We start from the raw sequence: 17,412 nt of genomic DNA, 5'->3' as shown, positions 1-17,412 counted from the left end.
GTTTACTCTACTGTCGTTTATGGATTTTTAGGCGGTAAGTTTGTGTATCCATGATCTTTTAACTCACTTATTTAATTTAACAATATTACAAATCAAATGTATCGTAATATTTTTAATTCGTCAAATATGTCATAATTACTTATACTTTGAAATACATTGAATGTTAGTCTGCTAAATTTTTGTATACAAAATAGACAGTGAATGAGTCCTTGTTTTGGCTATCTAGGCGACTAAAAAGAAGAAAAAGGCTGATTTCATCCCCTATAGAGATTCTGTTCTAACGTGGCTTTTGAGAGAAAATCTAGGAGGTAATTCTAAAACAGCAATGATTGCGGCAGTGAGTCCAGCGGACATCAATTACGATGAAACCCTCTCCACCTTACGGTATAGTTACTCATCACCCTTGTAATTTTGCTATTTTCACCTTTATTAACTGATCTTTTTTTCAAGTATTTTTGTTTTCTCAAAAGTCTCACGACGATTCCAGTACATAATTATTTAGAGTTGTAAGAATTTTTGGCATCAAAAAATTTAATGAATATGAATAAATCTCCTTTCTTCGATAGTTTATTTGTATAAAATAGCTAACTATATAAAATAACTTGTAATAGGCTGCATGTTTTTTTGTAATTGTCCCCGTTACTATCATATCTACTTTTGTGAATAATTATTTTTATTATTTTTACTTTGGTAAACTACAGATACGCAGACAGAGCGAAACAAATAGTTTGCAAAGCCGTCGTCAACGAAGACGCGAACGCGAAGCTTATCAGAGAACTCAAAGAAGAGATTCAAAAATTGCGGGAATTGCTGAAACAAGAGGGTATTGATGTGCAAGAAGGTAAGTTGGCTTTTCACCATATAATACCCAAATTTCAAAGAGTGATGCCCTTTTTCTCTATACAGGCATACAGGCATTTTATGACATTTGAAATTGAAAGTCTAGTAATCTGAGCACATTTGCGTGTGCCTGATAATCTGTCAGGGTTGGTTTGTTACGTTTTCTAATAATTCTATAATGAAAATACTTTTTACGAAAGAGTAATATTTGAACACTGGTTAAACTGTAAACAAAATATGGTATTTCTTCCATTAGACGATACTCTTACTTGATCATTGATATTTCTCCCGTATAAAAAAAGAAAATATGCTATAAATGATTTAATAGGTTGCAAAAATCATTTCTCGCAGTGTTCTACGCGTTTTAGTAAACTTGCTCGTGTAAAAAAGAAAAGAAATATTACTGTAAAAATATATCAAGCTGATGGAAAGGACAAACGATGATAAACAAAAAGATATAGAGAGAAATAAAAAAAATAAGGAGAAACAATTTGTAAAAAAGTAGTGCGCGGTAGACAAGCCACCATTTACATAGTACATTTTTTTTCTTTGTTTCCCCTGTGCTTGACGTAGGGCCAGATGGTAAAGTCACATATGAAAAGAAAGAATCTAGTAAGTAAAATAACCGACAATCCACACAACGAAAAGTCTTATAAAAGCCAGACAATCGATCACTCTTCTGCGCCTGTTCTTTGAACGTCCGCTTCATTCACGGCCAAGTGCATAATGCGTGTCATCTATCTATCTATTTCTATCTCTCTGTGTTTTTGTCGATTTTCCGACAAAATTCTCTTTACATATGCTTCGCGATACGCATTCTGTTTTTTCCTTTAACATATATATACAACCCTGTGACAACCAGTGCCTAATGATTATCATTGTTCCTGCCTCTCGTAGGCTGCATAATTAGCGGCTTTTAGCGTTCCTCGTTAAAAAAAAATATAAGAATGAACATGAATAATAGAGAAAGGACACATCGTATGGTTGCATAGAACGCAACATTCTTGTGTATTTTATAAACCAACGTTAAATTAAAGCAATGTACAATCGAGTCACTCAGATGGACTTTTCGGTACAGTATTTTAGTAAGCAGCATATGAGGATAAGCGGATACCTTGATCCTTGTTACAATTAGTCATTCGTTACGATATTACCATATTTTTTGGATTACAATAGATTGTTGTAACTAACCGATAAAAACGAATCGTTACAAGTAATTCGATCTTGATCGGAAATTCAGAAAGGTAGCATTTCCTCTAAGATAAACTTCTAAGTAGATTGTGGATGTTGATGGAAATTCATATTTTTATAAACACAAATAAAGAAATAAAAATTAAATGAGGATTTTTGTATATTATATACATTCTGTATATTTTTGTACTTTTAAATATATGAATTTCTGTAATATAGTTATAAGGAAAAAATAGTCATATAAAATGTAACTGATTGTGTTATGAGCCGAACAATTTGATTGAGATCAATGTATCATCGTCATCATAATATCATTCTTTAGAAAAATTTTGTTAGCGTCTTCGAGAGAATCTTAAATGATATGTAAACATGTAATTACAATTCATTTCGCGTCGAGCGGCCACATATGAATTCAGGCTTTATAGTTTTCCATTGTGTCAGAATTCCTCTCCAGTAAACACGTGTTGTTTGCCTCGCTTATTATCCACTTAGATCCATCACTTTGTTCCCGAACCAGCCTAAAGGTATTGCATGGCACTCGACAATGAACATCTCGAACGCATCTCGGACGCAGTGACACGAGCACCGTTTACTAGACTTCAACCAAAGTTTAATGAACATTGTAGCTGGATAGCAATATTTGATTGAGCGCTGCGCTTGATTTGCATAAATATATACGGATCGTTTGTATTTGTCATTTTTACAGTATCGTATGCCACGAAGATATTTTGTATTCTCAAAAATTTGTGAAGTATGCAATCTCAATTTTATAATCAGAGATTTCACATTGAATTTCATCCCTAATTTCTTTTAAGATAGAACGTTGCTTTATATGCGATAATCAAAATAAGAAAACGAATTTTTAATATTTTGTAAAATTTAATCCCTTGGTATTTCATAAGAAAAAAGATATAAGTTTTAATGTGTCAATTTTCATGTACGTGAATAACTTTGAAACAACTTTCTTTTATATACAATATATATTATTATTCAAAGAAATTCTCTGTTCAATGAAATAATATAATAACAGCTTTTATTCGTGAAGGAGAATGTCTAAATTACATGTTCTATTTCCTGTTTTTTCTAAAGAACATTTTTCATTGTGATACGGATCATGGGACAGATCTTGGCAAAAATTTTCTCTTTCACTTACGCCACTGCTTTAGTTATGGCTTTTGATGTTTCCGAGACGCGTGTTATACCCCTGGCTGAGACTCGCCATTCTAAATTCAGCCCCTTATACTTTCTGTATTTTTATTCGATTCTATTTATCCCACAGGGGATGAAATCGTCCGAGCAACCAAACGCGAGGACGACGTGAAGGAAAGTCGGCCCAGAATCCCGTCTCACACCACATCGACTATCGCTGAAGAAGCAGTGGATCAGTTGCAAGCTTCAGAAAAACTTATAGCCGGTAAATAAAATATTAATTTTTTTAACAAACTACATACACAGAAATAAATTCTATGGTTAGATAAATATTCTTTTAAAGTTAAAAAAGAACGCTATTGGAAACAATTGTATATATATATAACATTAAACGAAATGGTAAAAATTAAGAGCATACGAAATTTGCTGTCATTTACTTCTCAGAATTGAATGAAACATGGGAAGAGAAGCTGAAACGAACCGAGATAATTCGTTTACAACGCGAGGCGGTGTTCGCCGAAATGGGGGTTGCTGTGAAAGAGGATGGAGTCACGGTTGGTGTATTCTCTCCAAAAAAGACTCCTCACTTGGTGAATCTGAATGAGGATCCGCTCATGTCCGAGTGTTTGATTTACTACATCAAGGATGGCTTCACACGTATCGGTAGCGCCGAAGCTAACATACCGCAAGATATACAGTTATGTGGTCCTCACATACTGAGCGAGCACTGCGTCTTCGAGAATCACGAGGGTATTATTACCCTGATTCCGAAGAAAGGAGCTTTAATTTACGTTAATGGACGTGAGGTCACTGAACCGATCGTTCTGAAGACCGGATCTCGCGTCATCTTAGGAAAGAATCATGTGTTCAGATTCAATCATCCTGATCAGGGTATGTAGTGTATATACTTTGTTCTATGCTTAACCCTTTACGCTCGATACCATTTATACCTAAATGCCCTTAGTAAGAATAAGCTTCGTACAAGCATGGAAGACTGGGCATTGAATTTAAATTTGACTACGTACGGCAAGAATGTGTATTGTGCGTGTGTAATCTTTAAGAGTGCGATATGATTGGCAGATGGAAGTTATGTGTGAACCGTTGAAAGATTCAGAACTGAAAAAGTTGTTCTAAGAGTTATTCTTATTACATTCTTTATTTCTATCTTATTACTAAATATAGCTTTATCTACGTTATCTTATATTTAATGAGGAGAGACCCGCCTATAACCCAACATGTCTACAATGATATTATGTGAAAAAAGATATTTTGTTGGCTGTGCAGTCCGTGAACGAAGAGAGAAGGGATCTCCCGCAGAAACTCCTGGAAATGGAGAAACAGTTGACTGGAACTTTGCACAGATTGAATTGCTGGAAAAACAAGGAATTGATCTAAAAGCTGAGATGGAGAAGAGATTATTAGCTTTGGAAGAACAATTCCGTAAAGAGAAGGAAGAGGCGGACCAATTGTTTGAAGAACAAAGAAAGGTAAGTATAACTAATACTTTATAAACTAATGAATACTCAATGTGAATATTCATACATATGGTTTCTTGTATTTTTACGTAGAACTACGAGGCCCGAATAGACGCACTGCAACGACAGGTTGAGGAACAAAGTATGACGATGTCAATGTACAGCAGTTATACCCCCGAAGACTTTAACAATATCGAGGAAGATATTTTCGGTGAGTACACATATTGAATGGTTTTTAAAGTTATGATATAGCATATTCTGACTTTTTACAATTATTGAAATTCACGTAAGCAAGATAGTATAAGATCAACAATTATGACTTGAACTATCATAATTTCAAGCCAGTGATCTTTGATCAAACATTTTTCACAGTTCTGTATACGAATGAGGAATGATCACATATGTAATAGATCGTTATATTCCTTTCGTTAAAAGGTTTGAATTTGTAATGGACTCGCCTATAGTTTATATCGTAAACTTTTTTAGAAAAGTCTAATTAAAAGGGCATACACCGTTGTCCATCATATAATTTCAGTTTCATTCCATTACAAATTTTATCATTGTACGGATCTGTGAGACGATCAGATGGTGGTACGTAACGAATTGTTAATAATATGTTCTCTGAATGTACGTTGATTGTTCGATTTTGTCTTTCAATTAACTTGCGATGCACGCATGTAGTTAACCGGTATGACATCACTATATTTCTTTTGTGTTCCTGAAATTTTTACTTTTTCCCCATTATTAAAAAGTTGTTGGCAGTCTCGAGGTATGTTTCTTAGAAAGATCGCTTGTCGCAAAATGAAATGGTGTATCATCTGATCGTGGACAGAACGCCAGTCGCTTCTTTTAACGAAGGAACCAGTATCCACGAAATGCTTGGCTTCTCTGACTGTTTTGCCTGGTAATGGCTTGCATTTCAGTCAACCCCTTGTTTGACGCAGAGAGCAACTGGACCGAGAGAGAGTTCCAACTGGCCGCTTGGGCCTTCCGCAAGTGGAAATATCATCAATTCACAAGTCTTCGGGATGATCTATGGGGCAACGCTATATTCCTCAAAGAAGCTAACGCTATTTCTGTCGAACTCAAAAAGAAGGTACATCCGTGGTTCATTCTTCGATGAACTAACGAAAACTCAAACCTTTATACGGCTCTTTTTTGATTACGAATCATCAACATTCATATCTTTCATCATATCTTTTGACATTCTTTCAAGAGCCATCATGAACATTTGATCAGTTTCACAAAAATGATCAAATATTTCAAAATAAATTATTCGAAAAAAGCTTTTTGTTAATCAATCATCGGTCATAATATTAATTTAAGCCTGAATTACTTAAACTTAACAGATTTTCAAATTTGACAATTAATGCACTTTTGCGTACCCCCTTTTTGACGTTCTAATAGTAAAAAAATACTTTGTATTCGCAAGTAATTACTTTACATTCCCATATCGATCCCTTTGTTGATCTAATTGTTTAATCTTTTATTCATCACTGATATTTTGTTTTATTAATTCCATCCGCTTGTTTCGTACCTCACCATCACTTTTATAATGTAACATTTCATTGGTCGTTTCATTTTTTCACAACGGTGCATCTTTATATTTATTCCAGGCGATAAAAGCTTTTTCTACTTTTGCTTCACAAATATCATATATATCCTTTATAGGTACAATTCCAGTTTACTTTGCTCACGGATACGCTTTACTCGCCGCTTCCTTCGGATCTCTTGCCTGTCATTGACGACGAGGAGGAGGAGGAAAGGCCATTCCCGCGTACTATAGTTGCTGTAGAAGTTCAAGACACGAAGAATGGCGCGACACATTACTGGACACTCGATAAACTTAGGTGTGTTACATTTTATTTAACATTTCATTTCTTGAACATGCTTTACTTTATCATTTTATGTTTATATATACAGGGTGAGTCACATAATTTATTTCAAACTCTAGTACATATCTCTCGAGTAAAACGAGATATCAGAAAGCTTTCTTATTGCCACCTTTCTTCTTATTGCCATTATTTGTACCGAATATGATAGCTACTAGCTATTTTATAATCTCATTTCTTTTTTCTAATATCAGTATCAAATGCGAAAAAAAATAAAATATCGTTCCTTTATCGATTTCTTTATTCTCGGCCATACGATCAGAATCGGTAAGTGTTGGCAGCACTTTAAATTCGTCGTACGATCGAATAGTGAGGAGGTCGATTAAAGAACTGATAAGAGTGCGGATTCGCGGATCAAGATCTACCATCGCTTTTAATTAGATGCGTGCTTGGATGAAACCGCACAGGGACACTCACGCAAGTAATACGTGTTAACTTATAGACAGCGCTTGGAGTTGATGCGACACGTGTACAACGAGGACTCGAGCCCCAGCACTCCGGAGGCCAAAGAGGATATTTTCCAATGTCTAACCGCCTACTCTAATCCGAAGTTCTCGCTCGCAAATCTTTTGCCTTCGAGGTTGGTGCTCGAACGCGTGAGACTCTTTCCTCTTTATCGTCACACGCTTCACGCCCATCCTCTAACTCTGTTAAATTTTTTATATATACGAATATGTGCAAAATGTCGGTCTTAATCTCGTCTTATCACCGTATTTCCGCTACGTCTCAGTACACTGTCTGTTTGATTTAAACAGTTTCTCTATTCTTCCTCTCTTCCCTACCAACGAAATATACTTTCGCTTTGCAATTGTGCTAAATTCAACGAAAATGTACATTGATCAAGGATCTCTGCATGGCCAAGCGTGTTTAGTCTGTTTGATATTAACAATCGGAGCGGAATTAACCCCTCCGTATATTTTACAAAATTCTTTTATCTTATTTTGCATCTTATTTTTTAGTATATTTACATTTTTCTTTTTTATTTCCTCTTCAGGCAGTCTAAACTTTCGTTGTACCAGTTTCAACGATTAGAATGAAATTAGAGAAATAGTCTGTATATTCTACATATTGACTAAGGAAATTTATAATCAAGTTTATTAGATTGGCATTAACTGAAAATTAGTCGAAGGGTTTAACTCCTGTACACGTTTCAATTGCGTCCCGCTGAACACGTGCGCTCCTTGCTGCTGAAGTTTTCTCACATTATCGCTTCGTGACTTCACCGTGCACGTGTCACTGCGAATTACACGAAACTATGATTAAACAACTATGATCGAACAATTTTGACAAAAATCATATAGAATATTCTAGCTGTTCTATATCATCGTAACTCGTAACGTAACTCTTTCTTACTATGAAAATACAGGGACAGCAGAAGTATGTAAAATGTTATCCTTCATATATCAACTTTATTACTTAGATGAAATAGAACTTGCATTTTTACGAAAATTTCAGTCACCGTTTAAGAAAAATAAAAGACACTAAAGTTCTCATGTTATGTCCCTTTATTTGAACATCTATAATATCTGTCATACCACTTTCGAATACATTCGAACACAACACCACGCATACGGTGTAGTATTATGTACAGAGTGTCCTTCACTGTGCTTCTCGACAATGTTTGATTACGTTTTTATCTTATGGCTAAGAAAGATATGAACCGATTAACAACGGAGATTCGACGTTTTTGCTTTTGTGCAGACAAAGACTTGAACTGATGCGAGAAATGTATCACAACGAGGCAGAATTGTCGCCGACATCCCCGGATTTCAATATCGAATCCATCACTGGAGGTGATCCATTCTACGACCGTTTTCCCTGGTTCCGAATGGTTGGCAGGTTCGTAAGAAACCTTTTTAAACATCAGACATTTCCAAAATCTATGCTTTAGATTATCTTTTTTATAAATGTTTAACAATCTAGCTGACAGATGAAACGAATCTTCATAAACTTTCTTTTGAGACAGTGAAGAGTACATTTTACAAAATAGCCATTACCAAAAATGTATTTTATAAATATTTAACGACCTAGTTGATAAATAAACCAAATATTTTAATGAATTTTGTTTTATTAATATGAAACATTTTGAGTTGTATTTGTAGTGTCGAAGCATTTTGATGTTTATGGCCCTATAAAAAAACGTTGGTAATAAATGTACAATTTGTTTGTTACCATAGGTCTTTCGTATATCTAAGCAATCTTATGTATCCCGTACCATTGATCCACAAAGTAGCGATAGTAAACGAAAAGGGAGACGTAAAAGGCTACTTGCGTGTAGCTGTGCAAGCTGTTGTTGGTACGTAATCAGTGTCTGTATATTTTCTTTTATTATCTCCTACCTTAAGTTTATTTAACTCCTTTATTTCCTCTGATGGGGGAAATTAAATACATATTACGTGACTGATTAGGCGATCTTATGTTAACCGCATCGTTGAAATGCGTATACCTACATGTATATTATCAGTAATACAATTGATTGCGAAACAATGTCGATACAATGAAACTAGACAACAGTTCCAGCAATTATTTCAGAAGTAATTAAAGAAGTAATTAAAATTACGTTATCGTCATATAATTTTACTGTTGTATCGTTTCCTTGCTCTGTGGATTAAAATATTTATACGCGCACACTATTGTTCATATAAATTTAAATTTAGTATTAGAAGATGTTACAATAATATATTTTACTATTCACCACATATACACACTTAAATAAGTAAATATATATACATAATATATTTTATATACTATTCAATACATACGCTTATTACTTGGATATCACTGCTTGTATTAAATATCAGAAGTCTTTACGTCAGTTTATATCAGTCATAATGAGAAATTTATTGCACGCGATCGATAAGAACACGAAACGCGTTATATTTTGTGGAAAAAGTATTCTGGCGTAGGATTTTCGTAACGAACCCTTGTTCCAGAAGAGGAAAACAGTGAATACTCAAGTGGCGTCAGACAGTCAGCTAGAATTTCTTTCGAGGACGACTTGTTTGGAAATCAAAAGCAGAACAAACGCAACACTCTGTTAACCCAGACTCTTGAGAAGAACCGACAAATTCTGTTACACGAGGAACGCGTCGTGGAGGGCCACAACGAGCAAAAGGAGGTGAAAGACGAAGACGATATCGGCGATGCAGACAGTGGCAGAGGTGATAGCTCAGTTTCCAGCGACATGAAGGAAGAGGATCTACCGGATCATTTGCAACTTGGCTCTGAATTCACATTCAGGGTTACCGTGTTACAGGCCATGGGCATTTCCACCGAATATGCTGACATTTTTTGCCAATTCAAGTACGTTTAGTTTTATATAATACAATAATAAAGATATTTTATGTAAGAAACTGATAGTTAATGTATGATTATGATGCGTTATATCTAGTTTCTTGCATCGACACGATGAAGCATTTTCAACTGAGCCAGTAAAAAATACAGGAAAAGGATGTCCTCCTGGATTTTATCACGTACAAAATGTAAGCTACATTTACATTAAAATAAGAAATAACAAATAATTTGCATTAAATGGAAAAAAAAGAAATAATTTATATATGATCAACTTCGATTATGTATTTCTTTATTCCTTTTTTTCGTATACTGTTCAGATCACGGTGACGGTAACAAAATCATTCTTGGAATATCTAAAAACTCAGCCAATCGTTTTCGAAGTTTTTGGACACTATCAGCAACATCCTCTGCATAAAGATGCAAAACTGGAATAGTAAGCATTAAATAATTTCTATGAAATCTATCAGTTCGACAAGATATTGTCTTTTTTAATCTTTAAGATGGTTAGTTATAACGATTTGGTAAGATATTATTGTCTTTCTTAAATCACGAATAAACTTAGTTGCATTGTATTTCATAGCGTAAGACAACCACCGAAGAGAATGCTTCCGCCATCTATACCTATCAGTCAACCCGTACGTTCACCGAAATTCGGCAGTGTTTTACCATCTCCGAGCACGTCACACGTGCACGCGAAATACGATGTATTAGTTTGGTTTGAGATTTGCGAGTTAGCGCCGAACGGTGAATACGTACCATCCGTGGTCGACCATAGCGACGATCTACCGTGTCGTGGATTGTTTTTGCTCCATCAGGGAATCCAGCGTCGGATTCGAATTACCATTGTACACGAACCAGCGTCTGAGCTGCGATGGAAAGATGTGAGAGAGTTGGTCGTCGGACGTATTAGAAACACGCCAGAACCGGAGGAAGAGGACAATGATTCGTCGGTGCTTTCGTTAGGGCTTTTCCCTGGCGAATATCTAGAAGTACCTGGTGATGATAGATGCATGTTCAGATTCGAGGCAGCGTGGGATAGTTCTCTTCATAATTCGGCCTTGCTCAATAGAGTTACAGCTTACGGAGAACAAATCTTTATGACAATTTCTGCTTACCTCGAGGTACGCTTATTCTTTATTTGAATGTTTTGTATTATATATTTATTAGAGATTTAATCACAGATTATGCGTTGTATATTTAATAGGGATTAAATGCCTCCATAAGATTCGTTCTCTGATTTATTTCTTTATATCATTTCTTTTAGTTGGAGAATTGTGGAAGACCAGCGATCATCACGAAAGACTTGAGTATGATCATTTATGGCAGAGACGCCAGAGTAGGGCCACGTTCTCTGAAGCATCTATTCAGCGGAAGCTACCGCAATCAAGAAGCAAACAGACTCAGTGGTGTTTACGAGCTGGTCTTGCGTCGTTCTTCGGAAGCAGGTAGCCCAGGTTTGTCTTGCTACCCTTAGCGTAGACCCCTCTTGATCCTTTCCCTCCTTGTCGATATAATAGTCGCACAAATTTAGAGAAAGGGGATATTTTGTTAGAAAGATGTTACTACATTACTAGATTATATAATAATAAGCTCCGGTGACAATCACGATGACTATTATATCATGTTATTAACGAATTGGCAATTTTCTTCGTTATGTTTTATTCCTTCTTAAATTATTTCGACAAAGAAATTTCCAATCTTGGCCAAGACGAAACATATTCATACTTCTTTCTAACATTTCGCTTTTCCCACATTCAGTACCCACCCCACTTTTGCAATTGTCTTTTGCAGGCGTTCAGAGGAGACAACGGCGTGTATTGGACACCAGCTCTACGTATGTTAGAGGAGAGGAAAATCTTCATGGATGGAGACCACGGGGAGATAGCTTAATATTCGATCACCAATGGGAGTTAGAAAAATTGACAAGATTAGAAGAGGTGGAGAGAGTAAGACACACACTATTATTACGAGAAAAGCTCGGTATCGACAAAGTGTCATTCTGCAATAAAATATCTCATGATTTCACAAAGAGTGAGAAGGTAAAGTATCTTATATTTTTAGTCTTATAAAGATCTAAGAATCTTTATATAATATTTAAGCATTTGAGTAGAATTGAAGAAAAGTTAAACAAACGAGATACATCCATTATATTTATTCAATACAGGAGGTCTGCAACATGATGGCGAAAGCGACGAATGAAACGCATGCCAGCCCGGTGAAATTGAAGCGTTCAACTAGTAAAGACGTTTACGAGCCTTGGGAGATGACCGAAAGAGAAAAAGAACTAGCCACGAAGTATATCAAACTTATTCAAGGTCGCATTCCAAGCAAAGAACCCATTCTATTGTCCGACGTTTCACCCGGAGAAGACACTATGGCCGATATGACGGCATCTATGATATCTTCCGTGATATCATCCTCGTCCCAAGAGTCAGTATACGAGAGAGCTAGTGATTACTTAGAGCAGGTAACCCTCCCCGCATGCCTGAGTGCTCCTGCTAGTAGCGGTTGTCCACGCTTCGTCGCATCATCGTATTTTTATCTCGATTTCAAAAATAGATATTTGTTTTTCGAGATTCAAAGAAAAACGATACTCTCTTTCTTCATTCACATTATCATCGGTCATAATTTAATGCCAATAAAATGTAAATTAAAAGTGTAAAATTAAAAACTGGGTAACTAATATCTCGAAATGAAAAACTTAAAAATATTTCTTAACAATTATGAGTGAAGATTGCGAGGATTCGATTCAATTTGAAGGTCGATTTGTCTCTTCCACATACGAGCTTGCAACGAACTCAATGAAATTATTGTATCAGATCGAAGTTCGATTCACGTTCGCTTTTAAGAACGATCAATAATCGTTTATTACGCAACGTTTCGAGTAGCTTCGCTGAGTGAAAGTCGCGCTTTTAGCGCAATCAGCTTCTAAGAATCGCTTTCTGTCTACTTTGAAACACAACAATTGGTAGACGATGACTCGAGATTTTCGAGTCAAAGACAACCGCAAGTAAAATTGGACACGGTCAGGGTGATGCTGGAGTGTTACTTGCAGGCTGCTGGTATAATAGTATGGAGCAGATCTAAGTCGTGCATCCTTAGGTTAAGTTCACCGGAGAGAGCTAGACTGCAGGAACTGCAGGAGAGTATATTAGCCAGTGAATCCGCTAATCAACCGTGTACAATCGCACCGGCTCCATTGGGCTCATCTTCCCCATCGAAGGAGAATTTGGTACTCTACGTGCCGGAAGTCGAAGAAATTCGCATCAGTCCGGTTATTGCCAGAAAAGGATACCTAAATGTTCTCGAACACAAGACTAATGGTTGGAAGAAACGTTGGGTGGTATGTATATCTTGAATACAGTATTTTTATTTCTCCGTTTCTAGAATTGTTTGATATACTAAAAATATCATTGGTTATTAGGCTGTACGACGACCATACGTTTTAATCTTTCGGGAAGAAAAGGACCCAGTGGAGAGAGCTCTCATTAATTTAGCTACTGCTCAAGTTGAATATTCTGAAGATCAATTAGCTATGGTGAAAGTACCAAATACTTTCAGGTAAGTTATATAAAGTTATTTACGTTTGGATGTAATCCGTGTTAGAAATCTCAAATCGGCATTCTTTATTTTGCAGCGTCGTTACAAAACATCGAGGATATTTATTGCAAACTTTAGGAGATAAGGAGGTTTATGACTGGCTGTACGCTATTAATCCTCTTCTTGCTGGTCAAATCAGGTAAGGTTGTTCATTTGAAATTATATTTAAAAAAGTCTATAATCCGATACGTTTATATGAACAAATAAAGATTTTAGGTTTTGAGAGTATTTATAAATTTGTATCACAACATATAATTCATAAAAATTTATTTATAACGTTAATAAATTTCGCTAACGAAATATACTTGACAATTGTTACAGGTCAAAACTAGCACGCAAGGGGCCAGCTACAAATCTGAATAACGCTTCGCCTGTTGGTCTAGTCCCGCCCATAGATCAACAGTCGAACCAAAATAAGTGAGTGGCCGACACGTTGGCCGAGGTAACGAGCGTCATTGCAAAAGCCTCCGAAAAGGTGCTTTGCTGGTCGCACTCGGCCTTCGAGTCTCATGATCTCTGTAGCTTTCGATTTTCGGTAGTTTTCGATTATTAAAACGCCTCGAAAAATGCGTACTAACGATTGACTACCAGCTTCGGTAGCCGCCGATTAATATCTCGTGACATCTGATTTAACTACCCGTCAGCCCTTTTACTCCTGGCGACCGAATAGAGAAATGAAAATCGGAACGACTCTTAAATGCAAGGGCATGTTTAACTTTCGACAAAAAAGAAAAAATGGTTATACGTGTTCGAATTATTGACATTATTACTTTCGGAATCGCAAATTCTCCTTCAATGGTCTCTCCGTTCATTTTGATGCACGATCAAAATGTACAATAACGTTGATGAGACATCACCACGAGCTCGCGATACCTATCTTATAATATATTCGAATTTCTCGATATTAGTCGGTCGTACGAAGCGATTCTCTTTTAAGCGTGGAACGCATACAGTGAAGAGCAACGTATTTATGCCTAAATAAAACATTCCTAAGACGATCATAGAAAACGAGGCAAGAGAATACACATTGTAGGTATACTCATTAAAGAGAAGATGTGGCGCGAGAGGAAGCAAGAAAGAGAGGGAGAGAACGAGAGAGAGAAAAGTAGGGAAAAGGCGATGTAGTGAAATTATGAATTTTTGAGTGTTTATGTCTGAGAGAAAGAGAGAAAAAGAGAACGAAAGGAAGAAGAGAACAGGAATTAAGGAAAGAGAGAAATAAGAGATTCTACACCAAAAAGGGTGCAGATGATTTCGAACGCGAATTCTAAACGGTAATCGTTGAACAATTCATTGTTAGTAATTCGTTTACGTAATTCTGTTTGTCTATTATGACCGTTATCGAAATAATCCTTTTTCCTCTTGTTTCGTGTTGCTGTAGTATTAACCATTTTACACCTCGAATAACGAATACTTGAGTCATAAGAAGAATATCGAGGTCACAACAAGTTTCACTCAAATTTGTACTCTTACTGTATCGACCAGTATTCAAACATAAAGATCGAGGGAAACATTTTTCTGTCTCAACAGAGAAACTTCGTAATAACAATACGGATAATTTGCAGTATTATTTAGACGAAACGTCGAGTCAGATATATTTTTAATTCAGTACAAACGTTCGTTAAAACTTTTATGTCAGTGTTAGTTGCTGGCATAATCCTCATTATCATTTAAGAAATATTTTTTTTCATTGATTTCAGTTATATTCCAATTTTTCTATCAATCTTACCTAACCGAGTATCAGTGAAAAGCGATTATCAACATATTCTGTTGAACGGCAGATAAAATGGGAAATTTGTAAGCGGATTATTTTCTCGGTTGTTTGTACGCGGAGGTTTACACAAAAGTGAGCCCCGCTTCTGTTACCGTTTTTGCTTACTATACTGTTGTAGAGTCTGATAGTTTTATTTTGTTAACGAGGACGTACGTGTCGATGAAGAACAAGATTTAATAAGTTATATACGCACTCAGCTTTTTTAACCCTTTGAAGCAAAAATTTAGGTGAAACGAACCGATAGTATCGACATTAATCATTTTTCTTTTATATACATAAATTTTATTGCTCAGTACATATTAGCTTTATAATACATATTAGCTTTAATTATTTATTTTAATTTATGTTATACTTTTACAACCATATAGTAGTAATCAAATTGCAATTACACACCCCAATTTAAGGGATAGACTGATTATTTATTACTTTTTAATTGAAATTGTAAATGTATTTAATTAATATTGCCAAGTATACAATATATATATATATATATATATATATATATATATATATATATATATATATATATATATATATCACAATTGAAAATTTGTGTGTAGTTATGAAACAGCCTCAAATACGAGAATTTAGTAGGTAATCAATTTCGATTATTTATTTATTAGCAGAAATTTGAATTAAACCGTACAATAAAATGAACGAATTGATGGGCAGAGTTACCGCGATAAAATTAATTATTTGATTACGTCGTGTTTTAGTACATCCCCAAAAAATTATATTTCATTTTCCCTAGTATAACAATAGAAGTGCAATGTTGGTTAATTCTTAAAGTTAAATGATTTTTCATCCTTCAAAATGTATGAAAAACACTGTACAATATTAAAGTTTTTTAATTATCCTTCTTTTTTATCAAAAGGTGATATTTAGTATTGTTAGATTGTTGCTTATGTCTAATAATATATCAAAGAGACTCCAAATCCTGTTTAAAATGGGAATGGTAGAATCCATGTAACATAAATATAGAAAATAAATATAAGAAATGTAATATTCATAATATTAATTCTTGAAAGCAAGCACATTAAAAATCTGAACTGGAGAATGCAAAAAGTGTACTCTCTCTCTCTATTGCTATTTTCTAAGATGTTTATTGTATATCTACAGAATAACTGTACTTACAGACTTAGGATTAAAATAAAGGTTTACGACATGCGCTTTTACACAACAAAATAAAAAATAAACAATGCATAATTCAGATATTCATTCATTTTTTTTTAACATGTAAGAAGACATCTATGAATTGTACAAGAGCATAATACGTATATGTATGCATAATGTATTTATGAATATTACCTACGATACGTAGCATTTATATTTTAATCGTGTTATTTACGCATAATTTATTTGTTATACTATATACGACAAACAACTGTGCATGTAAGTAAATAAAACGAAAAGAAAAGTATTGCTTCAGGGGGTTAAAGACATAATTTATTACTACGTAAAGAAGGAACAGAAATTGAATATTAAGCATGGAGTAGACAAATAAAAAATTAATTAAAGGAAAATAGGACAAGTGAGCAGAAAGAAAAATGATACGAGCGTTGTGAATAAAAATACAAGAACGCTGTCGATAAGATTAATAATCATTGTTGTTATTAAAAGACAAAATGCGGAATTAAAGGGAGACGAGAGAAGAGAAAGGGAAGAAATAAAGGGGAGAGAATGGAGAAGCGCGTGTGCGCGAGAGAGAGTGAGTGCGAAAGAGATAGCGCGAAAGAACATGTTTGCTTATATATATAAGGTATATATATATATATACCTTATATATAAAGTATATTATATAAATATATAAATAAATTTAATATTAACATAAGCATTTTGTCAAATGTCGAAGACCATCTGGAGGCATACGATAAAAAGGCTAACGATGATTTGATCTGTACCAAGTATGTAAGTTCATGTACTTACTTGTTTGTAAGGTAACTAAAAACTCTATTGCAAAAACGTTTTCGTTTTTGATCGTTTGCTATGGAAAAAGACATGCATCGATGCTGTAACTTGTATTTATTATTATTATAATTATTCGATTTTCGCTAGACTCACTGTAAGTGGTAACGTGTAATAAATCGGTCAATAAAAAGCTTACATGCTTAATGAATTCCTTTTGTGACATATCCTCATGTTAAATTTGACATCAAAGGTAAAATTTGCTTTTTCGTTCCTTAAATGGACACAAAAA

At 34.9% G+C, this 17,412-nt stretch overlaps 1 protein-coding gene and 1 long non-coding RNA gene across 13 annotated transcripts in view; one reads left to right on the top strand and one right to left on the bottom strand.

Annotated features, from left to right (window-relative positions):
* The window catches only part of unc-104 (kinesin family member unc-104), a 33,884-nt gene extending 18,281 nt beyond the window's left edge, over positions 1–15,603 (top strand). For 2 of the 12 annotated variants that reach the window (XM_069110122.1, XM_069110120.1), the window contains exons 7-29: positions 227–384; positions 702–841; positions 1,414–1,452; positions 3,311–3,445; positions 3,625–4,071; positions 4,465–4,667; positions 4,749–4,866; positions 5,579–5,751; positions 6,327–6,505; positions 6,990–7,127; positions 8,249–8,386; positions 8,725–8,843; positions 9,481–9,850; positions 9,939–10,029; positions 10,159–10,274; positions 10,422–10,962; positions 11,106–11,295; positions 11,633–11,880; positions 12,006–12,308; positions 12,897–13,184; positions 13,266–13,402; positions 13,479–13,580; positions 13,763–15,603. In XM_069110122.1, coding sequence (XP_068966223.1) covers positions 227–384; positions 702–841; positions 1,414–1,452; positions 3,311–3,445; positions 3,625–4,071; positions 4,465–4,667; positions 4,749–4,866; positions 5,579–5,751; positions 6,327–6,505; positions 6,990–7,127; positions 8,249–8,386; positions 8,725–8,843; positions 9,481–9,850; positions 9,939–10,029; positions 10,159–10,274; positions 10,422–10,962; positions 11,106–11,295; positions 11,633–11,880; positions 12,006–12,308; positions 12,897–13,184; positions 13,266–13,402; positions 13,479–13,580; positions 13,763–13,862 — 4,473 coding nt within the window. In that variant the 3' untranslated portion in view covers positions 13,863–15,603. The remainder of the gene's footprint in view (positions 1–226; positions 385–701; positions 842–1,413; positions 1,453–3,310; positions 3,446–3,624; positions 4,072–4,464; positions 4,668–4,748; positions 4,867–5,578; positions 5,752–6,326; positions 6,506–6,989; positions 7,128–8,248; positions 8,387–8,724; positions 8,844–9,480; positions 9,851–9,938; positions 10,030–10,158; positions 10,275–10,421; positions 10,963–11,105; positions 11,296–11,632; positions 11,881–12,005; positions 12,309–12,896; positions 13,185–13,265; positions 13,403–13,478; positions 13,581–13,762) is intronic. The other 10 variants (XM_069110125.1, XM_069110123.1, XM_069110124.1 and 7 more) reach the window with 10 other exon arrangements.
* A 1,171-nt stretch (positions 15,604–16,774) lies between these two features.
* LOC138178027 (uncharacterized) lies at positions 16,775–17,383 on the bottom strand. The gene is made up of 2 exons (XR_011172582.1): positions 16,993–17,383; positions 16,775–16,960 (listed from the first exon to the last, which is right to left on the bottom strand). It is a non-coding gene; the product is annotated as an uncharacterized LOC138178027 (long non-coding RNA).
* Positions 17,384–17,412: the final 29 nt, after the last annotated feature.

Source organism: Bombus flavifrons, chromosome 3 (genome assembly GCF_040668555.2).
Source record: "Bombus flavifrons isolate JBK064 chromosome 3, iyBomFlav1_principal, whole genome shotgun sequence".
Taxonomy (NCBI): domain Eukaryota; kingdom Metazoa; phylum Arthropoda; class Insecta; order Hymenoptera; family Apidae; genus Bombus; species Bombus flavifrons.
This window is presented reverse-complemented; position numbering and strand designations above follow the sequence as displayed.